The following is a 25,662-nucleotide window of genomic DNA, read 5'->3' on the forward strand; positions in this document are numbered from 1 at the left end:
AGCTCTCCTAGTAGTGAGATATTTAACCACAAAACTAAATGGTTGACCTGAAATCTTTCCTAGATGATACTTCGGCCTCAAGGGACACATATGCTTAAAAACTGGATTGCACCTTCCTTTTGCTTTTTCATAAAGCAATCTAATTTCAATTTAAAATATTATTTTGATTTAATGATATGTGTATTGTACATGTTCCATGATTTTCCATTTTGGGTCAACACTTGGAAGTTCCTGACATTTGCAATGCATTAAACAACATGGAACACATATCGGGCATACTTTCTGTTTTAATTGCATCACAATTGCCTACACTGTACACTCACATGAAACCTCAACAGTGAATTCATGCAACCCAAATCACTTTAATAAGTTCTTTCTGAGCAGGTCCCAGACCATCACTGTAAATCACCTTGGACAGGCTCCCTTTAGTGTCAGATGTCCATGCCAACACTGGAAATCACCTAGGGCAAGTTCCATTTAATTCTTTTTACATAATTCCTCCTCTGGAGTGACCCTAAACACCTTCTGAAAGTCATCATTCTTGACCTACCTGTGCCCACCCACTGATCTGCTGACCCAACACATGCAGCCTTCACAATCTCAAAACTAGTCTCTTCCAATCCCCATGCCACTGACATTCTCCATCCACTCAATGAGTCCTGAACCAGCAAGCCCTCATTATCACCAGAAACCTTGCAAAATCTATCAAGTAAAATCCTTGCTAGTAAAATCACCACCAGATCTACAACTTAACACAGGATATAAGATTACATGGCATTCATTATGAGAAATAGCACTGCAGGGAACCTTTCCAAGGTTCCTCCAGAATCAAGACACAGGGAGGGACAGACAGAAGCAGTAAATTTGCACAGTATTTAATTAACACCTTTCAAATCCTCAGGTGGTCCTAAATATTTCACAACCAACTGATTGCTTACTACTTGTTGCAAATGTTGTTAAATATTCTTGCAAACGTGGCAGTCAATTTGTACACAGAAAGGTCCCTTAATCACCAAGAGATTTGACAGCTTGAAAACTAACTCACAATTTTTTAAGAATATTCTACTTCATTGTCATTGGCACCTAATAAAGTGACTACATCCAGTTGGAGTAGTTTTATAATTATTCTCAAGAGTAATATTATTTAGAAGCTAGAACATTATAGGCAAACTTAAAACAAAAACAATAAGACCAAACTCTGATATAATTCAAGATGATCCTTTAGATTTAACTTAGGTTACACTATTCTCATCTGTAAACCATTGTTGGGCATGAAAAACTTAGCTTCTGCTGTAATTGCAAACATCTTCAGAAAAGAGACAATCCATTTGAAGTAACATCTGAGGACTGAAGTCTGTCATAGGAAAAGTCATTAGCAGGACATTCCTCAATTCTCTCCTCCCCAGAAGCCAAACAGCCATTCCCTGAATCATGGTAAATTTCTGCTTACTACATGACAACTCCAAAAGAAATGAAGGGAGCAGCATCAATCACTATACATGGTGATCCAGAAGCCTTTGAATCTGTTAATGGAGAGCAAGCATGCAGCATCCTTCTGAGAAAAGGAAGTCCATCTTCATTTTATATCACCATCAGTTTCATGATGACCAAGAGGCCATAAAAGACCTAATCTCAAAATTCAAAGTTAAATGTAAATTTATTATCAAAGTACATAAATGACATCATTTACTACATCTAAGAAAGTAGTGGTGCTGCCGTGCCCTCTATGTAATGGCACTTACATTCTAAACCCAAGACAGATCCTCTGAAATGATAACGTTGAAATGAATTTCAAGTTGCTGACTCTTTCAACCTCAGATCCCCTGATGAGGACTGGCAGTGATCCTTGACCCCATATACAGCTTAGAGCAGGTACTTCAAAGTACTGGAGAGAGGTCATCTCCACAAAATCTTGTATTTTACACTACACCATCAGGACCTGATATTGAATTTAACAATTTTCAGAAAACTGTTTTTTTCCTTTCCATGGGTGTGGCAGTTTGATTTTGATTCATTATTTTTTTCTATTGACAACCCAACATAGTTATCCCTTCTGTCCTCACCACCCTCACTCTCTCTGCAACTTAAAGCACCTTTTTCATACTTTAAGTTCTGATGGAAGATCTTTGACCTGAAATATTGGCTGCTCCTTTCCCCACTGATGTTGCTCAGCCTGGTGAGTTCTGCCAGCATTTTGTGGTTTTGTTCTTAAAACAGACACTGTATTTTGAGCTTTATCATGGTAAAAATTCAGCAAATGCTAAAGGTTTTTAAAAAAGAATAACATTTGGATCAGTTTATAGAAATTTCTAGACCCTGAATTCTCAAAATGGAGAAAAAACTTTTGTAGTGGCATTGTGATCCTTGAGTCCATTCTTTGAGCATACACAGAAGCCCAGTATAAACAGATTTACCCACTCTGTCAAGTTCCTCTTGTTCCACTTGTGGCAGACTCTGCAAGTCCAACTATGACCTCATTAGCCACCTGAACCCAGAGTAGAAGTAAATCAACCTTAATCCCCAGGGTTGTCTAAAAAGAAGGAACACTACCTTCTGCCATTGATAATATAGTATTATAAAGAGTCATATCAAATCTGATTCACTGATTCATTTTTGCTCATAAAAATTGTAACCATCTGTAAACTTGTCAAATTATTAGCAGCCTCAAGACTTCTATCCATTCAGTAAACATGCACTTTTATTTAGCATTTCTCTGACAAATATAATTCTTCCTTTTTAAACATTTTGAAATTAGCATGGTTAATAATGCTATTACCATTTTATTTAATTCCATTCATCTATCTTCATTATGCAAAACTGAAGTTTCTGATGAGAATGAACCTAATTAAATTCTAATGAAATATGGGTACTGTCATTATTAAATGAAAAATTGTATAAATTGTTTTTTTTTCCATATTCATTTTACTCCTTTACATCACTGGTCCCCAACCATTGGGCCACAGACCGGTGATTGGGGACCGCTGCTTTGCATCATATCTTTGGTCTCAATCCAGATTAGATTATCAGAAGTAGGATATTCAAGAGGAGCTGGTTTGAATTCTAAATCTATTCACATGCTTATAGTTCAGACATAAGGGTAATGGCCAGGACTGGGAATACGATAACGAGAAGGCTCAAACAAACAACACTGACCAGGGAGGCATTCATTGCAAAGTGCCATTGCGGCGATATCTGCAAAAACATCAAAGGCCTCAAGATACACAAAAGCAGGTCTAGTTGTGGAACGAAGGTAGCTCAAGTGTAATGCACAGACTCAACATCCGGTGAAATGATGGAGAAATCCAGCCAGGAAGCAGCCCACAGAGCTGAAGATCTTTCTACATCTGAGCCGCCCCAGTGCCAAAGAAGGGGCCGAGTAAGTGCCCCATCTGACACCCTAATCCATTCATCAAGGAAAGAGAGAATCAGATGGCCTAGATCATCAGACAATGTATCTTGGAAGCAGTTCAATGATGACCTGGATTGTATCTTGGAAGCTACATTGGCAGGACCTGCCTACAAGGAAATTGACTCCCTCACAGCCATTGTGTTCAACTTTGCTAAAAGATGATCTGGCCCAGTGGAAAAGAAAGGGGATTTTGACCATCATGGCAACCAAACAGGATGGAAAAGGAGATTCATCACCTGAGATGCAAAATAAAGATCCTGAACGAGCAATTCAAAAACAGTTCACCTAATGAAAAGGTGTCAAAGATCTAAGCAGCAAACTGTGGAAACAGTTGTGCAAGCTCAAGAGAATGGAGCAGCTGCAAAAGCGAAGAGAGAAAGGGAAAAAGAGAACAGGAGAGCATAGTTTGATAAAAACCCATTCAGGGTCACCAGCGCTCTCCTCAGCCAGCAAAAATCTGGCACCCTAACCAGCTCAAAGCAGAAGATGGAAGAATACAGGAATCACACAGCTATCCCCACAGGAATCAGGGACTAGAATTCAATCCAGAAGTCCCTCAACCAAGAAACCCAGCAACTGAGCCGGACATGGCAGAGTCCACATGGCAAGAGATCCAGGATATTATCAAGAGAGCAAGGACATCTGCCGCCCCAGGACCAAGTGGTATACCCTATAAGGTATATAAGAAATGCCCAAAACTCTTTGGAAGTTGTGGAAGAAAATGAGGAAGACTTGGACCAAAGGCTCTATTCCACCAAGCTGGAAAACGGCTGAAGAATGCTTTGTTTCTAAGGAAGAAATTTCCTCTACAATCTCCCTCCTTAGTGTAGAGTGCAAGATATTCTTCTCAATGCTAACGAGATGGCTGATCTCTTACTTAATGAAGAACCACCATATCAACACATTCATCCAGAAAGGTGGCACCCCAAGTTTTTCTGGGTGCCTTGAAAACACTTTAATAATCAGCCCTATGATCTGTGAGGCCAGGCAGAAGAAAGGTGACCTAACATTCATCTGCTTAGACCTAGCCAATGCCTATGGATCAATTCCACATTTCCTCATTCAGGTTGGCCTGGACCACCACCATATCTCACCAGTAATGAGAGACATGAACACCAGCTATCTAGGAGGATTCAAGCTACACTTCACTTCAGCCCACTTTACAAGATGGCAAGACCTCCAAAAATGAGATTCCAAATGGCTGTACCATCTCCCCCATCTTATTTGTCATGGGTATGAACCTCTTCATATCAGCAGCAGCAGACATAACCCGAAGCCCAGTGTTGGAGTCCAGGATCCGATGACGTGCAATATGGGAGTTGATGGATGACATCACAGTAACCACTGTAACACACGTCCAAGCAAGCTGAGTATTGGAAACCCTGGATAATGTAGCTACCTGGAGGAGGATAACCTTCAAGGCCAGGAAGTCCAGATGCTTGGTGACCAAAAAGGACAAGGTTACTAGCAAGTTCAGTCTTCAAGTACAAGGAGAAGTCATTCCATCCATAGAGGACAACCCAGTAAAGTGTCTTGGAAATTGGTTTAATGCAGCAATGACAGCACCAACATCACTGACATTGTAAACCAGACTGAATGGCTGAAAAAGATCGACAAAACTGGACCCCTTGATAAATTTAAGATATGGTTGTACCAACAGAGTCTTCCTCTGGCTTTTCACGGTGTACGAGTTCCCCATAACAACTGTAGAAGGAATCAAGAGGAAAGTTAACAAGCACCTGCAGAGATAGCTGGGGATCCTTCCAAGCTACAGCTCCTGTTGTCATCAGTAGTGGAGGAATTCAAGGTGGCAAAGTGTAGAGTTGTGTTAACACTGAGAGGCTCTGATGACAAGCTAATAAATCAAGTAGGAGTCATAACAAAATCAGGCCGAAAGTGGGCCACCAACTTGGCCAAAGACCAGGCAGTGAGCTCCCTGCAAATGAAAGACATCATCAGCAACCCATGCCTAGGACAGCAAGGCTTCTGCTCCGTACACTTCCAATAATGGGGGAGTGCAAGTGCAAGGGATAGGCAGTGGTACGGAACTGCGAAGACAAAAGGCAGTTATTGAAAGCAGTGGAGTTGGGGTCACAGGGTGCCTGGACAAAATGGGATCTTCCAAAGCACAAGATTACTTGGGCAGAGCTTTGAAGTCTGGAGCCCTTCCGCATTTCTTTCCTTCTGCAGTTCATGTATGACACTCTCCCTACACTATCACCACTGTATACATGAAGGCTGAGAGAGGACCCTAACTGCAAGCTTTGTGGTCAGCGGGGTTCACTGGCATCACATACTGTCAGGATGCAAAAGAGCTTTAACACAAGTACGATATACTTGTGGTGGTGCCACGACAAGGTCCTGCTGTCCCTTGCTGACACACTGGAGTGCAAGAAATGTAAAAAGAGACCAGCTGGCAGAGAGGCAGACAGGGCAGTCATTTTCATCAAGGAGAGGGCCACACCAGTCATATCAAAGAGGCCTAAATCCAATCTGCTCCAAACTGCGAAATTATGGGAGATGACGGTCAATGTGGGAAGGAAGCAGCAATTCTCGGACGTGGTGCAAACCACACTTTGACCAGACATCGTACACTGAAGACAAGAAAATCATCCTGGTGGAGCTCACAGTACCATAGGAAGAAAGATGCAAGGAGGCTCATGAGAGAAGGCCCTGAAGTACCAGTCCTTAGTCCAGGTGTGGAGGGACAAAGGATGATAGACATGGCTATTCCCTGTAGAAACTGGCTATAGAGGGTTCCCAGTAAGGTCAGCATAGAAGTTACTGTCTGTGTTGGGCATTGATGAAAAGAGCAAGAACCAAGCAGCTCGCAGGATGGGGAAGGAAGCAGAAAGAGCCTCTTGCTGGATATGGAGAAGGCAGGAGTTAAGCTGAATGTCAGGAGCAAATGGGGAGTGACTTGGCCACCACTGTTGACCTACCAGCTGGAGAGCGCAGTGGTTAAGGGTAGAAACACTATATGAAGATTGGGAACCACCTGATGACATTTACCCCTGGACAAATGCTATGGTTACTTCATCAGGTGAATGAAGAGAACACTTCAGCATATGATGCAAGTGCAAGTTGCTGTACTACTTTTGGTCTCATAGTTATTATTCTAGTCTAAAATTTGATGCCAAGCTGATTTTCCAAAACCATATTTTCCCCATCCCAATGTCTTCCACCTCAATAACATTGACCATCTTTGATCCAGCTCATATACATATGAAGCATTCGTTTGAATTATCCTACAGTTATCTTTAAATATTTTAATTGAAAAACACAGACTGGACATGTTGGAAATCAGAAACAGAAAATAAGAAAATAAGGGCTATAGTATCAGAGGAGAGAAAAACAGAATTAGTGTTTGAAATCTTTCAGCATTTTGTGTGTGTTGCTAAATATTTCACATCAGTTTCTTTTCCTCCCCATAGATGCTGCTTGACCACTGATTGCCTTCAGATGTTTTGTTCACTATTCAGCTGATCTTCCTCAAAAATAAAAATCATATTTAGTTTTCTCCATGGTCTCACTGCAGTTTTCCATTTGGAATATGGATCCAAAAACTACCTAATATTCTTGAACGTTAACTACAAAATGATGCTGGTACTCAATGAGCATTACAATTATTAATCTGAATCTGTGACTTACTACTGAGAATCACAGCTGATTTTGAATTTTTGAATATTGATGCTTCTAAACAACACAGCTGCTTGTCCTTCTCATAGCAATCTACTTCGTCCTGAAATCTTTTATTATCAGGGAGTTTCTGCATTCCAGACTTTAGTTAATTGCGCCATCTACTGTTGGTAACAAATCTGATTTACTCAAGTTATTTTTGAACTTAAGAATAGTTCACCATTTATCGCCTATAATTGTTTTATTACAGCTTTACATGAACACTTATATAAGTGCTGATTTCAAAATTATGTGGAAAAATTAGAGATTGGCCCATCATACCCTGATGGACATCAATTCTTGCCAAACCATCTGAAACTTTAAAGCACCATGGTAGTGTAATGGTTGGCAGCTCTAAGCTAATACAGCTCAGGGTATCAGAGTTTGGAGTTCAATCCTGGCATCCTCTGTAAGGAGTCTCTAAATGTCCACCCCATGGAATGTGTGGATCTTCTCAGGAACTTCTGGTTTCCACACACAGTCCGAAGCTCTACTGGTAGGTTAATTAGTCACTGTAAATTGTCCCATGATTAAACTAGTGTTAAATTGAGGCTGTCGGGGATTGCTGGGCACTGTGGCTCAAAAGGCCAGAAGGCCCTATTCCACACCCTATTAATTAAATACATAAATTCTGCTCTAAATAAATAAAAATTTTAGTGAAGCAATAAATTTTATTTCATTTTACCAGCTACAAATCTCTGTGGAAATGTTTTAACTTCTCAGTATTTTTCCATCCACTTCAAGAGAACAATTTGCATTATTGTGCAATTCCATACTCAGTGCCAGGCTGAAAACAGCCTAATTTAGGTATCAAACTGTACTGAATATCACCAAATCAAAGAATTGTGGCATAATGTCAATGACATTCATTTCTTCCATTGCTATCCATACACACTTTCAGGTAAGAGCCACAAGCTTACCAAGTGTGAAAATACAGTCTTGTTGCTTCATCTGACATTAGCATTAAATATCACGCTATGATGGCTGACTTCAAATTAATAGTAAATGTAAATAATACAAAACAACATTATAATAGCTACCAGTATCAAAGCTGCCACAATTTAATTTTTATGATGTACCATGATGAGGCTATTGATAGTATTGAGATTTCAATCTACAGCTTAAAAGTCACAAAAAAATTTCAACCAGAAAGCCCAGGTGAAAAGAAAAACTCAAACCTAAAAATCAAAATTTCAGAAGGATTGAAAATCCTTTTCTTCCATTCAATATCAGACAGCAGTACATGTTTTTCATATATTGCAAAAAAAGCTGTGATCAACACTATCTAGTTTGGAAGCTTGTTTCTGTTTATATACACTGCCAAAGGTTTCAGAGGCTCCAATTGTGTTTTTAAACATGAAATATATTTCCTGCAATTAGTCTGGGAGGGAAGGAGAACAGGCCCTTTATTGTTATTCCCTCCCCATCAAAGCATTTTCCATGTTAATTATCTATCCAAGTTCCTCAAGGTCTGTGTATTCAAATTTCCAACCATCCACATACACTTACTTTCTAAATGGATAGTAGCTTATAGTCAGCAGAAAGCCAACATAAAACAGACTTTGCAAGAAACTTATACATTGCCTATAAAAAAGTAGTCACTCTCCTTTCAAGTTTTCATGTTTTATTGTTTTACAACATTGAATCATTGGATTTAAAAAGACTTTCATGTCAAAGTGAAAACAGATCTCTACAAAGTGATCTAAATTACAAATACAAAACACAAAATAATTGATTACATTAAATATTCACCCCCTTTAATATGACACACCAAATCATCACTGGTACAAAAGATGATTTAGAAGTACATAATTAGTTAAATGAAGATCACTGAGTGCAGTCAAGGTGTTTCAATTGATTGTGGTCAAAATGCACTGGTATCTGGAAGGTCCATCTGCTGATGAGTCAGTATCCTGGCAAAAACTACACCATGAAGACAAAAGAACACTCTAAACAACTCTGCAAAAAGGTTATTGAAAAGCACCAAGTCAGGAAATGGATACAAGAAAATTTCCAAGTCACTGAATATCCCTTGGAGTACAGTTAAGTTAATCATCAAGAAGTGGAAAGACTATGGCACAGCTGTAAATCTTCCCAGGCCATCCTCAAAAACTGAGTGATCATGCAGAAGGGGACTAGTGAAGGAGGCCACCAAGGGACCTTTGACAGCTCTCGAGGAGCTACAAGCTTCAGTGGCTGAGTTGGGAGAGACTGTTCATACCACAATTGCTCAGGTGCTTCACCAGTCACAACTTTATGGAAGAGTGGCAAAGAGAAAGCCACTGTTGAAAAAAGCTCACATGAAATCTCAGCTAGAGTTTGCCAGAAAGCATGTGGGAGATTCTGAAGTCAGCTGGAAGAAGGTTCCATGGTCTAAAGCAGGGATGTCAAACTCAAATACACAGTGGGCCAAAAATAAAAAATCGGTACAAGTCGAGGGCCGGACTGGTTCAGCGTTTATTGCAAAACTTATTGAAATGAATTTATTACACATATTAACCTGGAACTAACAAAACTTAGGTTATTGCCTACAAAAACAACATTGAACATTAAATAAATAAAAAATCAGTTGCATTTATTTCTTATGGCTTTATCTGCAGCTTTTCCGGAGTAATTTCTAATGAAAACAGGCCAACACTCTGTGATTCACACTAGTCTAAGCCAGATACTTGGCATCTCATCGTGGATGCAAGTTCATCAATGTTTGGAGTCAGGCTCTGAGCTGAGGAAATCCTCAGAATTGAGTGAAGGTGTTCATCAGAAAGACGACTCCTGTGCGATGTTTTGTTTATGTTCATCAAAGAGAACAGTTGTTCACACAGATATGTGCTGCCAAACATAGAGAGCATTTGAGCAGCTTGGGTACGCAGCTGGGGCATTGTGTCGGGAATGAAACGTAGAAACTGTGCAGCGCCCACCGAGTCATACTTTGCCTTGAGTGTGTCACTACATCGGAGTTCAATCAGCTCCATTTGTATGTTGGTTGGTGCGCTTTCCACGTCAGCTGCAAATGGATTACTGAGCAGTTCAAACCTGCTTTTTTGGGCTTCAAAGTCGGCAAATCGTTGTGTGAAGTCAGCACCAAGTATGCTAAGTTCTTCAGCAAACTTTGCATGTGGGAACACTGCAGTAGAAACCTACTCTTTCATAGTTTGGCAACACTGAAAATGGCTCAAGTTTTCTTGCTGCATCTGCGTCTCCCACAGGCGCAGCTTGGTTTTAAAAGCCCTCACTGCAGCGTACATGTCTGTGATCACACGACCCCGCCCCTGAAGCTGCAGGTTGAGCGCATCGAGATGGCTCGTGATGTCACACAGAAACGCCATTTCACAAAGCAACTTTTTATCCCGGAGCTCTGTTGTGTCTTTCCCTTTGCTTTCCATGAACTGACAGATCTCCTCACGCAACTCGAAACATCTTTTCAGCACTTTTCCTTGGCTTAACCATCGCACCTCTGTGTGATAGGGCAAATCATCATATTCTGAACCCAACTCCTCCAGAAACGACTTGAACTCGCGGTGATTTAAACCTTTGGCTCTTATGAAGTTAACTGCTCATGTTATGGTGCTCATTATATGTTCCATTTTCAAGGCTTTCCCACACAACGATTCCTGGTGTATGATGCAGTGATAAGCTGTCAGCTCACCTGCGCCGTTTTCCTCCCACATCTTCTCCCAGATCCTGCCCACCAATCCACTCTTTTGACCGCACATCACGGGCTTCTGTTTCTTGTCCAGATGCTTGTATTTGTCGTGGTGTTTCGTTTCATAGTGTCGTCTTACGTTATATTCTTTAATTACAGCCACACCGTCTCCGCACACAAGACAAACAGGTTTGCCCTTTATATCTGCGAACACATACTCTGCCTCCCACCTGCCTTGAAAACCCCTGTTTTCAAAGTCCACCTTTCGTTCAGCCATTTTTGGGGTGAGGGATAGCTGAAAGTTGACCACATGTGACTAGCGCCATAAGGATGCTGATGAGAGAGTAAGGCAAGTGCAAGCAATGCACTGGCAGTGCATTGTGGGATTTGTAGTATTAGTGGTGCATGCAATATACCGGCGGGCCAGCTCTAATAGAGAAAAAATATTCATTAATGATATTCAGGAAATAAACCAGGGAAACCGAATAAACACTAAAAACCCTGAAAACCTGGTACCTGAATAAACTCAGCATTAGCCATATCATACGCAATAGGCGCTTCGATTACTGGGGCCAGCTTTAATAGTAATTAGATATTATCTCGCGGGCCAAAGATAATTCCACCGCGGGCCGGATTTGACATATATGGTCTAAAGAAAACAAATTTGAGTTTTTTGGCCATCAGGCCAATTGCTATGTTTGGTGAAGGCACACAATACTCCAAATTAGGCCTCACTAAAATCTTATACAACTTCAACATAACATCCCAACTACTTTGATCAATGAAGGCCAAGGTGTCAGAAGCTTCCTTTGCAACCCTATCTACCTGTGATGTCACTTGCAATTAATTATGAGTGTATTCCCAAATCCCTTTATTCTACCATACTCCTCAGTGTCCTACTGCTCACTGTGCAAGACCTCCCAAAGTACAACACCTCACACTTGTCTGCATTAAATTCCATCTGCCATTTTTCAGCCCTTTTTTTCCAGCTGATCCAGATCTCACTGCAAGCTTTGATAGTCTACTTCGCTGTCCACTACACCACTAATCTTGGCTCCAGCCACAAATTTGCTGATCCAGTTAACCATATCATCTAGATCGTTGATATAGATGACAAACAGCTGACCTGGCATCGATCTCTGCAGTACTCTACTAGTCACGAGCCTCCGGTCAGAGAGGCAACCATCTACTACCACTCTCTGGCTTCTCTCACAAAGCCAATATCTAATCCAATTTACTACCACATCTTGAATGTCAACTGACTGAACCTTCATGACCAACCTCCCATGAGTGACCTTGTTAAATGCCTTGCTGAAGTTCATGTACACAACATCCACTGCCTTTCCTTTGTCAACTTCCCTGGTAACTTCCTTGAAAAACTCTTAAGATTTGTTAGACATGACCAAAGCTATGCACAAAGCCATGCTGACTACTCCTAATCAATCCCTGTCTATCCAAATACTTACATTTCCAGTCCCTTAGAATACTTTCCAATAACTTTCCCATGACTGCTGTCATGCTCACCAGCCTGTATTTTCCTGACTTATTCTTAGAGCCTTTCTTAAACAGTGGAACAACATGAGCTATCCTTCAATCCTCTAGTAACTCCCGCCACTAAGGATGATTTAAATATCTCTGTTAGGGCCCTGGCAGTTTCTGCGCTTACCTCCTGCAGGGTCCAAGGGTATACCTTGTCAGGCCTTGACAATTTGTTCAACCTAATTTGCCTCAAGACAACAAACACCTCCTCTTCTGTAATCTGTATAGGGTCCATGACCTTGCAGCTGTTTTGTTTACTTCTATAGACTCTGTGTCCATATCCCGAGTAAATGCAGATGCAAAAAAAGCCACTTAAGATCTCCCCCGTATCTTTTAGCTCCAGCATAGATTACCATTCTGATCTTCCAGAGAACCAATTTTGTCCCTTGCAATCCTTTTGCTCTTAACATACCTGTAGAAGCCCTTGTCTGCTAGAGTAACCTCATGCCTTCTTTTAGCCCTCCTGATTTCTTACTTAAGTGTTTTCTTGCAATTCTTATACCCTCAAGTACCTCATTTGTTCCAGCTTCCCTATACCTGCTATATACCTTTTTCTTCTTAACCAGGGCCTCAATAAAGTTTTCCTAAATCTGTTATCCTTGCTTTTTATTCTGACGGGTACAAACAAGCTTTGTACTCTCAAATTTTCACTTCTGAAGGCCTCCCACTTACCAAGTACACATTTACCAGAAAACTGCCTGTCCCAATCCAGATCCTTTCTTATACCATCAAAATTGGCCTATCTCCAATTTAGAATCTCAACCCGTGGACCACATCTGTCCTTGAAACTAACGGCATTATGATCACTAGATGCAAAGTGTCCCCATCACAAATTACTGTCACCTGCCCTGTCTCTTTCCCTAATAGGGGATTGGGTATTGCACATTCTATTGTTGGGACTCCCAGGTACTGATTTAGGAAACACTCCTGAACACTTGAACTCTATCCTGTCTAGTCCTTTTACAGTATGGAATTCCCAACTAATAATGTGGAAAGTTCAAATTACCTACTCTATAAATTTGTGATCTCTCTACAAATTTGTTCCTCTAAATCCTCTAATAAATGTTAGGTGGTCTATAAGAAAGCCCCATTAAGGTGGTCATACCTTTTGTATTCCTCAGTTCCACCAGTAAAACCTCATTAGACAAGTTCTCCAGTCTGGCCTGACACTTTCCCTGACTAGTAACAACATCCCTCCCCCCTTTAATCCCTCCCATTCTAGCACATCTAAAACAATGGGACCCTGGAATATTGAGCTGCCAGTCCTGCCCCTTCTGCAATCAAGTCTCACTGATGGTTAAATATCATAATTCCATGTGTGATCTATGCCCTGAGCTCATCTGCCTTTCCTACAATATTTCTTGCACCGAACTATACACAACTCAGAACATTAGTCCCACCATACTCAATCTTTTAAAGATATTTTTCAGAGTTACAAAGAAGTGGAAAGGAACAGAAGAAACAAAGATCTAAAGTAGGGATAAATTGTGATTATGGCAACTGAAAGAGGGTGGTGAGTAATTAAGTATGTTTTGTGAATACTGAAAACAGGAAGAGGTGAACAAAATCTGAAATTGCTGCAAGAATGGAAAAATAATTTAAGTACAAAGACTGGAACGATCAACTATCAGGATGTTTTGAATATAAAGTTGTATCCAGAAGCAGTTTTGTTCCTCAAACCTGTGTTGATGTATAATGAAGAATTTGAAGAAGTGGCAGCAACTAGAAACTCCTGATTACCCTTATAGACTGAACAAAAGTATCTGACAGTCACAATCTGTGTACAGAGCATCTTGCATTTCATTCACTCTAATTGTAATAGTTATCTAGACGAAACCAGTTATTTTTCTCTCTATAGACTTATACTGACCTGTTGAGTATTTCTCATAGTCTGTTTTCCACCATGCCCCAGCATCACTCAAATGATAAAATCTTGATTCAATTGAAAAATGCTACCTGACTTATAGATCATTACAATAAGTAGTTTGGGCATTTTACAAGTCTGATCACATTGCTTTATTATATATTTTCTTGCCATTACTAACTTCTGAATAATGAATAGCAAGAATATAGAAAATTGCAAACTGGATCTTTTCACCTGACAAAAAATCAAACAAAGCATAATATTAATATAGAAAATATTCTCACATTTACAATGAGTGAAACATAGGTAAGTGCACCTACCGAAGACCTCAAATAGCAGTGTAAGCCTATCACTGTATTGAGTCCAGTGTTTCATGCCTTCTATAGTTGCAGTCATAACACGTAATGTATTATCTGGTTGTGTAAGTTTCATCTGAGTAGGTTTCGACCTCTGCTTATATTAAAAAAAAAACAAATGCTCAGTTTATTCTATTAGTTATAATACAAATATTGATGAGGAAAAAAGTAGTATTTAATTACTGGTTTCAACATGGTAAATCATACCAACATAGCATATCAAATCAAGTTTAATTATCATTCAAACCATACATAGTCATGTATAATATAATATTGGGCTATTATATAGAAACAAAGAGCCATAACTCCTCTTGGCAATTCATACAAAAAAAGACTGGAAATTTTCTATAATTAAGAGAAAAAAAAACCCTACTAAACTAACCTAAAGTGCATTATGTATTTGATATAACTTCTCCTCTAATTTGTCTTCAATTTTTTTAAATTGTTACGTACACGTGACACGTGACTGTGGTGTACTTGTCATGTGACAGGTGCTGAAGCTATACTGGACTTGAGGTAATGGTCTTGTGATGGTGGAGTGACGTCATTTTCCCTCCAGTAGAGGTCATGTGACAGGTTTTTTTTTACAGGGTATAAAAAGAGGACCCCTCCCTGTGAGGAGGGGCAGTTCATGGCTGGATTTGCTATGTTGACTCCATGCCACTGCGTGATTTAATGTTATAACGCAGTTTAGTTGAAAGATGAAGTTTTATTTAATGCCTACAGTTTAAAAGGTCATTGTCAGGAGTTTCTGTATAATACTGTTAGTTGAGAATTAGTGGAGAGTGAAGATCGGAGTTCGGGAGTTTAAAAGATCGAGGAAAATTAATTTTGATGGTAAAACAGGTTCGACCTTGTTTGATCCTCATTCGGAAGGAATTCGTTGACTGTTTTCGTGTTAATCCCTGTGAATAGCAGAAAGGATTGGGAACAGTTTTGTAAAGGAAAGGTCAGTGCCTTTAAGCCATTTCATTTATCACCTTCGTAAAATTCTTCGTGGGAAAAGTAATTCGACTGGGAATCGAAGCAAGATGACGGGAAAGAGAATTTAAATCGTCTTAAAAAGTCTCTCCCTTAAATGGACTGTAAGCATTTTGAACTTTTGCAATACTACTTTGAAGAACTGTTTTTGCAACATCGCTTTAAGAACTGTTTAAGCTGCCGCACAGCAGCTGATTTCCGGTTACGTTAGTGATTTGTTTACTTTTGGGGGTATGTTTTTCAGTGTTTAATAAATGTTTTATTTGTTATAAAAACCCCTGCCTCACTCATATATTTATTGTTGCTTGAATCCGTAACAAAATCAATAAAAAAAGATTGAAAATGAAAAAAAAAACCATACAGCTGAACAAGATGGCACTTCTCTGGAGCCAAGGTACAAAACATTCAAAATAGCAAGTAACATATTTCAAAATATTGAGCGAAGAAGCATATACACTCAAAAAAAAAGTATATATAGTCCACAACCCTGAGCGACAACGTCCAGCAATCAATGGCACAGTCTCCTGGCAGTGTACAGACACACGCAATCCAGCCTGTCATTCCACCACTTGAACACGAGAGGACAGCACCAATGGGAGAGGCCAGGCTTCAGTCAAGCTCAACCATGATGTGTTTCTCACCTAGTCTGCAGCAGCAGGCAAGCCCGAGGTTTGAGGCCTGGTTCTCACTACAACTAAGGCTACACAGATCACGTCAACTGTCCCCCCCACCAGATAAGGGTAACAAGGCTGCAGTAACTTACATTATCATTATCCAACAGTGTCTTGTGATCGCAAGTGAAATATCTAAGTCAATCTCCCACAGTTATACTGCACCAACTCCGATACTTCCATAATCTGCAGCCAAGTCAGCTCCTCTGACATACCGGTAGGCTCCTCTGATATCCTGATCAGCTCCGACATCTCAGCCGACCTTTTTGACACCTTGGCCAGCTGCGCCATTGACACCAGTCCAGTTACTCTGATCAATGAGCAGCTCACTGATGGAGTAACCCTGCAATCCCCCATGTTCTTGGAGTAGAATTGTCTTTGGATTGTAAAACAACAAATTTTACAAAGAAAAAAAGCACCTTTGGTTGGCTGTCTCGAGGTCACTGTGTTTGCATGTGCCACCATCTTACTAGAAGAACATCAGAATTTTATTAAAGAAAATGGGACTCTTGAGCCACAAAATGATAAAAATGACAGCAACAGCTGCAGGTATAGAGTTTTAGGGAGGGAATGCCAAAGCTGAGTCAAGGTAGTTGAAACCACTGGAGAGGGACAATGGAAAATGAGACACAGAGAGGTCAGGATTGAATGAAAGAAGTGTCCTTCTTGCACATTTGAAGGACTGTAGGACCCTACAAAGAAGAAGGAGGATGAGTTCATGAAGGATTTGAAAGAAGGATGTGGACTTTAAAACTGAGGCACCGTTTATCCAACTGCACTTGTAGATAAACGTTAAGGGCTAAAGGATATTTTTCTATCATTGCTCAGCCTGTAAAGTTTCTTCAGTGAAGCACTCTTCTCACTCAGTGCTTCACCGAAATCTTAATGCCATCTGCATAACCAGTTAATTATCAGGAAGATGGTAGCTTGTGGCATTTTCTTCTCAGGTTTCACCATTATCTCTTAGCTATAATATTCTGTTTTGTCTTACTCCATTAAAATGGCAAACAAGGGAATTGCTACTGGTAATCTCATTACTGTTACTCAGCACTGATTACTTTAAATGAGGTGTGGAGTTTTCCAATATTTTTTATAACCCTCTGGCTATCAAGAAAGACCTGTTCTGCAAGTCAAAATCTCATCATTTTTGGAGGTTTGTCATTATCAATCAATGCTTACAAGCTTTTTTGTTTAACACAGGTGCAGCTTCTGTGTAATTCTCTATCCAATGACTAAATGTAGCAGTACTTTTATATTGAGATTTTTTTTTAAACAAAGAAATTAACTGACCCCATTGAAGAGTGGTGAATTGATGCAGTACCTTCAAAGATAATAGTAGGTCGACAGTGCCTTCAGTTTTTAAAATGAGCACACAAATTATTAAAGGGTCGATGTGGAAAGGCACAATCGCCACAAACAGTTCATTAATTACCAATATTTTAGAAATTGTTAGTGAGCACTCTGGATGCAATCAACATCTGCAGAGATAGGGATTTTTATTGATACTGTTTGCTTCTGGCACTGGGATTGGTAATCTCCCTGCAGACAATGAAAAATTAGAGCTGGCTACTCATTCTGCTCAGCATTCTGTGTGGAGAAATTAGTAGTGAACTTTCAAGAATCATTAGATTCTGGAATGGTTCCAGAGGACTGGAAAATCACAAATGTCACTCCACTCTTTAAGAAGTAGAAGAGGCAAAGGCAGGAAATTATAGGCCAGTTAGGCAGAATTCTGTGGTTAGAGTCCATTATTAAGGATGAAATTTCAGGGTATTTGGGAGCACACGATAAAATAGGTCAAAATCAGCATGGTTTCCTCAAGGGGAAATCTTGCTTGTCAAATCAGTTGAAATTCTTTGAGGAAATGACAGGCAGGATAGACAAAGAAGATGTTTACTTGGATTTTCAGAGGGCTTTTAACAAAGAGCCATACATGAGGCTGATGAACAAGGTAGGACTCCATGGTAGTTCAAGAAAGATACCAGCATGGACAGAAGATTAGAGGCAAAGAGTGGAAATGAAAGGCACCTTTTCAGTTGGCTGCCTCTGACTGGTGGTGTTCCGCAGAGGTTGGTGTTAGGTCCACTACTTTACATGTTATGCATTAATGATTTGGATGATGGAATTTATAGTTTTGTGGCTAAGTTTGTGGATGATACAAAGACAGGTGAAGATGCAGACAGAGCTGAGGAAACAGGGAATTACAGAATGACTTGGACAGAATAGGAGAATGGACAAAGAAGTGGCAAACAGAATAAAGTGCAGGGAAGTGCAAGGGCATGCACATTGGTAGAAGGAATAAAGGTGTAGACTATTTTCTAAACATGGTGAATTCAGAAATGGGAGGTGTAAAGAGACTTGGGAGTCCTACTGCAGGGTGAGTCAGAGGTATGGAAGGAAAATGCAATGTAAGCATTCATTTTCAGGATTAAAATATAAAAGCAAAGATGCAATGTCGAGGTTTTATAAGTGTAGTAGTTTTTCTCCCATGTTAACTGCTAAGGTTAATAAAATTGCTTCTCTATAATGTAAAGTAACATGGGGTCTCTGTTGTTCTTGGCAGCAGCTTGTTTTGGTTATAATTACTGATAACGGGTTTACTGTCCAATGGGAGAAGTGTTACTCTTTCTTATGTCTGGGAACCTGGGTTTTCGTGCACTTGGTCGAGGATACGAGTGAAAAGGACAGACTTGTGGGGAGCAGATGGAGTCCCAGGACGGTGGATATCGGGATTCGGTGGTTCGGAGGTTGTCGGAGGCTCGGAGGTCATTGTGGATGGATCCAGAGGTGTGACTTCCAACACATTTAAAATTTCTTGTGCACAAAACTGATGAATTTACTGATTTGGCACCTTTATTTTATTTGTTTCTACTAACCCATCATCAAGAAGTAATTATAAAGTGTAATCATTTACTTGCATATTGTGTACTGTCTAATATTTTATGTTGTGAGCTTGTACCAGGGTTCATCACACAGTATCCACACCAATGCAATTACAGTGTTGGCGGGGGTCACCGCCAGTTTACTTCAGGCGAACTGGAGTCAAGTGGGGGCTTAGTCGCTACATAAGGTATTGATCAAATTGCATTTAGAGTATTGTGAGCAGTTTTTGGTCCCATATCTAAGAAAGGATGTGCTGGCATTGGAGGGGGTCCAAAGGAGAGTTACAAAAATGAGAGGAAAATAAATCAGCTGTAATTGAATGGAGGAGCAGACTCAATGGGCTGAGTGGTGTAATTTCCTTAAGAGGAAACCTTGCCTGACAAATCTGTTGAAATCCTTTGAGGAAATTACAGGCAGGATAGACAAAGAAGATGTTTAGAGTGGATGATGAATAGAGCTGGGGAAGAAGTTTTACAATAAGGGGCTACTGTTAAGATAGGAGCCTATCAACTTTTAGGGTTGTGATCAGGGAAATAAGCATCCATCATTAAGGACCCTCACCATCCAATACATGCCCTCTTCTCATGCTTACCATCGAGCCACCTTTTGGCCACAATTCACTCTGGATACCGGGAAGTCCCAGTAATTTTCATAAATCATGGAGGCTCTGGATTGTCTGGAGATTTCCCATTTATGCTGACCAGACTCCGAATTAAAACTACATAAAAGTGAATATTTTGTTTTCTAAATATAATACCTGAACGAACATCAAATTATGCTTAAATCTAAATGCTTCATGATATAACCATATAACCATATAACAATTACAGCACGGAAACAGGCCATTTCGGCCCTTATAGTTCGTGCTGAACACTTACTCTCACCTAGTCCCACCTACCTGCACTCAGTCTATTCCTTTGCTGTCCATATACCTATCCAGTTTTTTTTTAATGTCAAAAATGGGTTACAAAATGGAACACATATCATGGAGGACAAAATGAAAGAATGAAATTATTTTAAAAAACAGTGAGATTTAAAGTGAATGCAAACAAAAGTGTTTAAATATTCAAATTCATACCGAAGAAAATAATAAATACAATATTTTTTAAAATTACTAAAACAGCATTGAAAAAGCAAAACTGAATCCCAAGTGCCAGAAGCATGAATATTCTTGTCATTGTATGAAGTTTGTGAAATACTCCTTGGAAAATTTGAGCAACTAAGTATTTCATCAGTTGCAAAATTAACTAAAATGGTGCAGTAATTAGAAAAACAGTAAGATGAAAGGCCTAACTTAAAGTTATGTATGAACTGAAGAAAGCAATTTGGAAATGAAAGATGTACTTCTGCTGATTCGTCTTTTAACAATCTAATCTGTAACTAAAAACTGCAAATCTGCAAAACAATATCCCAGAAGTCATACAACTCCAAAGATTTAATCCTCATCTCTATAAACACCCATTAGGAGGTGCACAAGAGCCACATGGGAATATACGCATACCCTGCACCCACCCCACAAAGTTTCTGCACCAAAATAATGCTAGATCATTATTCAACATTAAATCTCACATGAAATGTGAAAATGTCCTATAACAGAATCAGAATCATGTTTATTATCACTGGCATACAGTATGCCATGAAATGCGTTGTTTTGTGCAGCAATACTGTGCAAGACACAAAAAATTATTAGAAGTTTCAATAAAAAATAGAGCAAAAGAATGTGACCAAATTTGTAACAGAAAATATCGTAACTACATATTCAATATAGACAAAAACCACTTTATGCGAAATTTATGAAGAACGTACCTGATCGACACCATCATCGGGATTATTTATAAAGTGATTTTCAGTAAACTCATTTTGTTGACTACAATATCTATTCCTTGCTATATTCTGAGGCGAATTCTTGAATTTCTGATGTATTTGTTGATAAGATTTTGTCTGTGCTTTGTAAGGGTCAGATGAGACATGTGATCTGAAAGAATCTGCCATTTTCATTTGTGAATAATTAGTGCCAGTAGTAGATGCAAATTCCTTTAGGTCATTTATTGTAGACTTAGGATTTTCTTTCCAAGTGTTTCCCAGCTGATGTTTAACACCTGTGCTAAAATTAGAAGATAATATAAACATTAAAAATGCAATTTGCAATAAAATGTGATCAACTTTGAATTTAACTAACAATGAAACCATGCTTTTTAGAAAATTTCAGTAAAATCTCAATACAATCATTGTGTGTTCTTGCAGACAAAAATCAATGGGACTTTGCTTTACTGTACACAGAATACTAAACAAACAAACAGTGGAACCATTGACCAGCTGGAAGATTACATAATGCAACCAAACAGCCAAAAATAAAGCAGAAGCAAAACAGGCAAAGTTCAAGCATTTGGTCCACAATGTGCTTAAGTGACAAATGAAATAAGCCTAGTCTGATAAGGAAATGTGAAAATATCTAAATCTCGCTCAAGTATCATCCTCCCAGCATTATGATAAAAACAGTAAATATGTGAACACGATATTCTGCATATGCTGGAAATCCAGACCAACACACAAAGAGTGCTGAAGGAACTCTTTTTCTCCTTCCTGGGCATAACTTACTTGCATCACCATGTCCTATGCTACTCCTTCAAGAGCAAGAGAGTAACTTACATCAAAAGAATCTTCCAATGTTGGATACGACCACACTAAACAACTAGATTACAAATTCTGTACATGTTTTCAAACTTGGCACAGTGTAACTTATACTAACTCAACCATGTGAGGTCCTAAAGTCTGAGGGGAATTTTGACTGACTTGATCACTTGTTTCTAAATGGCATGTTTACCTCAAGGGGTGTATCCTTAGCTGACAAGTGTGCACAATAATATAACAAAATGATTATTGCACTAAAGAGAAATACATTGTGGAAAACTGTCCACAAAATATTTTTGTATTCTGAATAAACTATACACACTTTCTTGTTTCCTTTTTACATAATAAATTGTTTGCAAACATTTAGCTTTCTGCTTTACATGCCTTTAAGCAAATGTCATAGGAAATGTTTAAAAGTATCTCAAGAACTTGTTGGAAATCTTTTATATATACATATAAAAAAAACACTGGCCAGCTTTTAGCTGTACTTTTTGTCCAAATCTGCCAACTATCCTTTCTGAAGATCAAGGTCTTTGAGAAGAGATCAAATAGAATGGTACCCCAAATAAAGCATATCATTTAAGTGAGGAGGAGAGAAGTAGGGATTGTTCTCCTTATGGCAGATAAAGTTAAGGGAGAATTTAACAGAAATTGTCAAAATTATGATAAATAAGTAGTTCTGTTTTCAAAGTGTTTGTAAACAGAGGGCATGATGTTGCATTAATTAACAAAAGAAGTGTATGAAGCTAGTCTTGATTTACAAAGTGAAGTGACACATTTACAGATGGACAAAAGCAAAAGCCAATTCAACAGTCACTTTTAAGGGAAGTTGGATATACATAAAGAAAGAAAGATGCAAAACTTGAGACTAAATGAGTAGGCTACTTAAAGAGGCAGCACTGCCTTAATGGGCTGAATGGATTCTTTATGTTGTACAAGTCCATGATTTCTCTGTTACATAAATATAAAGCTTGCTGATTAGAATTGGTAATTAATTTTAGTTCACAGTTTAGCTATATTACAGCAATGTATAATGTTTACTCCATTTACAGCCCTCTCCAGCTGAGTTGATGTGAGATGTTATAATTAAACTGAGGGTTTGGGGTTAACTGCTTAGGGCAACAATATTGAACGAGGCAACCAAATAATTTGAGCACAAATTCAAAATTAAGTTGTGAACAGCAACCCAGGAAATAAGTCCTTCTGCGGTCAATGAATTGCCATTGAGCATTTTAATAAACATACTAAGCATCATAGAACAGGAATACTTCAAACAGATTTTCTTTATTTTATTCTCCCTTTTTATGGCTGCAGATACTTATGAAAATGGAAAGTGAACAGTACCAACAAAGACAATATAGCTGTAATTAAAGCATTATTCACCTTATTTTAATATATGGGAAAAAGCCATCCAGCCCTTCTACACTTTCCTCTTCAATTAGATAATGACTAGACTGTAACTTACCTCCATTTAACCATCTTGGTTCTATATCTTTTAATAACTTTGATGAACAAAAATTAACCCTAGTTTTACAATTTGAATTGACTTAGTCTTAAGATAATATAGTGAATACAGTTAGATACATAAAGTATCCTACTGCATTCAGCATATAAAACATCCCTATTTTCCTCGAGACTTTTTCTTTCAAAGATCATGATTCATTCTGGGATAAAGTTCTACATGTACTTGGCAAATAATCATTATTTTATGCATTAACACAAGAATTTCTGCAAATCATAAACACAAAAGATTCTACAGACGTTGGAAATCCAGAGCAACACACACAAAATGCTAGAGGACCTGAGCAGGTCAGATAGCATCGATGGAAAGGAATAAACAGTTGAAGCTTTGGGCCAAGATATTTCATCAGGACTGAAAAGGTAGGGGGAAGAAACCAGAATAAGTAGGTGAGGGAGGGGAAGGAATAGAAGCATGATGTAGATTGTGAGACTGCTTTGTCGAGCACCTTCGCCCTTTCCACAAAAAGCAGATTTCCTGATGGCTAACCATTTTAATTCCCATTCCAACATGTCACTCCATGGCCTCCTCTACTGCCACGACGAGGCCACTCTCAGGTTGGAGAAGCAATACCTTATATTCTGTCTGAGTATCCTCCAACCTGATGGCATGAACATCAATTTCTCCAACCTCCCCCTTGCTTCTTCTTCTATTCCCCACTCTGACTCCCTCCTTACCTTTTCTCCTCACCTCCTCCTTCTCTTTCTCTCACAATCCATTCTCCTCTCCCCGATTCTCTCTTTTCCAGCACTTTATGTTTTCCACTTGGTGCCCTCCCATCTTCTTCATCCCCGCTGCCCCACTCATCAGGTTTCACCAATCACCTTCAAGCTTGTACTCCTTCTCCCCAACCTTCTTATTGTAGCTTCTTCACCCTTCCTTTCCAAACCTGATGAAAGGTTTCGGCCTGAAACATTGACTGTTGATTCATTTCCATAGATTCTGTAGATGCTGGAAATCCAGAGTAAGTGTCCAGTTTGCATTACTATCAGGTGGCTCTCTCTTGGAGCCAAATCTGATCAGAAAACCAACAAAGCAGAAAGTGCTAAAAGAATTCAGACAGCATCTATGGAGAGATAAAGAGTCAATATGTCAGGTCATTGATCTTCTTCACCTGCCTGTCAACTTTTCCCCCAATATTTTTGTTTTAGTTTCAGATTTCCAATGTTTTCAGTTCTCTCAATTAGATATTCTTACACCACTGAAATTGTACACTGTCAAATTTCCAAAGAAGGCAACAGGTAACCAAGTACAATGGGGTATCCAGATATTTTTCTTATCATCTGTCCAGGGATCCTAAAATCAACACAATGTCACTACTGGTTACTCAGTTAAAACAAACTAATCAATAAGAATGAATTAGGTTGCATTTACGCAAAAGCTTTGTGATCTCATTTTGTCTTAAATATCTCAAGCGCAAGTAAATCACTTTAAAATACTATCACAGTTGAAAAGTAGGAAAATAACTATAGATCGAAACCAGACCATTTGAGAACTCATTGGTTTAGTATCACAAGAGTACAGATATATTGGGAATGGCCTTGGAAAATCTAATTAAGACAGAAAAATTGAATTTTTAAAAAATCATATAGAAATATATACGTGTTACAGCAACATTCATGCTTATTTTAGCATATGCAAACTTCTATCTCAGATTTCAAATGAAATTCACCATCTACACAATAAACTTAACCACTTCAAATGAGTTTCAACATAGGATCTTATAAATGATGCAACAACACCTTGGCTACATGAAGCCTCAGAACACTGCTTCGTGTCAGAATGAGAAGTCTCATTCCTGTCGAAGGATGTTCAATGTGAATAATGATTTTACAAAAGTAAATTATATTAACAGGTGTCAGCTACACTCTATAATTAACTTACTTCCAACTGGTTTTATTGCTTTGCCCTGTGGTGTTGGATCCACTTGAAAATTGCTTGTGCTCCTGCCTTTGTTGTTGATGAGGTATTTGCTGTTGAACCTGGCTACAAGTGACCATTTTGTGTGATTACCACCTTACTTATATTATTTTCTTATCAACTGAATTCATGCCCCATCATTAACTAATAAATAACAAACAAGAGAAAATATACAGATACTGGAAATCCAAGCAACACACAAAATACCGGAGGAATTCAGCAGACCAGGCAGCATCAATAGAAAAGCATAAACAGTCGACATTTCAGGCCGAGACTGATGAAGAGGGACTGATGAAGAGACTATCTGGTGTGCTGAGTTCCTCCAGCATCTTGTGTGTGTTGCATTAATTAATAAACATGTGATTGGTAATTTGCTATCTTCCGTAACCACCTTTGCACAGAAAAACTGAAGTACTTTCATATGAAGTTATTATCAAAAATCATCCAATTCATGTTTTCCAAAGCACCAATATAACTCAAGTTTCAATAATTATTATAGGTTTTCATGCCTCATACCACCATCCTACTCCATCATATCAGGTAATGAAATTTTTTTATATATCAATAT

At 38.9% G+C, this 25,662-nt stretch overlaps 1 protein-coding gene across 9 annotated transcripts in view; it reads right to left on the reverse strand.

The window, feature by feature from the left end:
* The window catches only part of LOC132396071 (spermatogenesis-associated protein 22), a 59,621-nt gene that overhangs the window by 11,776 nt on the left and 22,183 nt on the right, over window positions 1–25,662 (reverse strand). For 5 of the 9 annotated variants that reach the window (XM_059973443.1, XM_059973442.1, XM_059973440.1 and 2 more), the window contains 3 exons: window positions 25,059–25,160; window positions 20,831–21,128; window positions 14,454–14,583 (listed from right to left, as the gene is read on the reverse strand). In XM_059973443.1, the coding sequence (XP_059829426.1) occupies window positions 14,454–14,583; window positions 20,831–21,128; window positions 25,059–25,160 (530 nt within the window). Of the gene's footprint in view, window positions 1–8,824; window positions 9,011–14,453; window positions 14,584–20,830; window positions 21,129–25,058; window positions 25,161–25,662 lie in introns of those variants that run through there. The other 4 variants (XM_059973446.1, XM_059973444.1, XM_059973449.1 and 1 more) reach the window with 3 other exon arrangements.

This window comes from Hypanus sabinus, chromosome 6 (genome assembly GCF_030144855.1).
Source record: "Hypanus sabinus isolate sHypSab1 chromosome 6, sHypSab1.hap1, whole genome shotgun sequence".
Taxonomy (NCBI): Eukaryota; Metazoa; Chordata; class Chondrichthyes; order Myliobatiformes; family Dasyatidae; genus Hypanus; species Hypanus sabinus.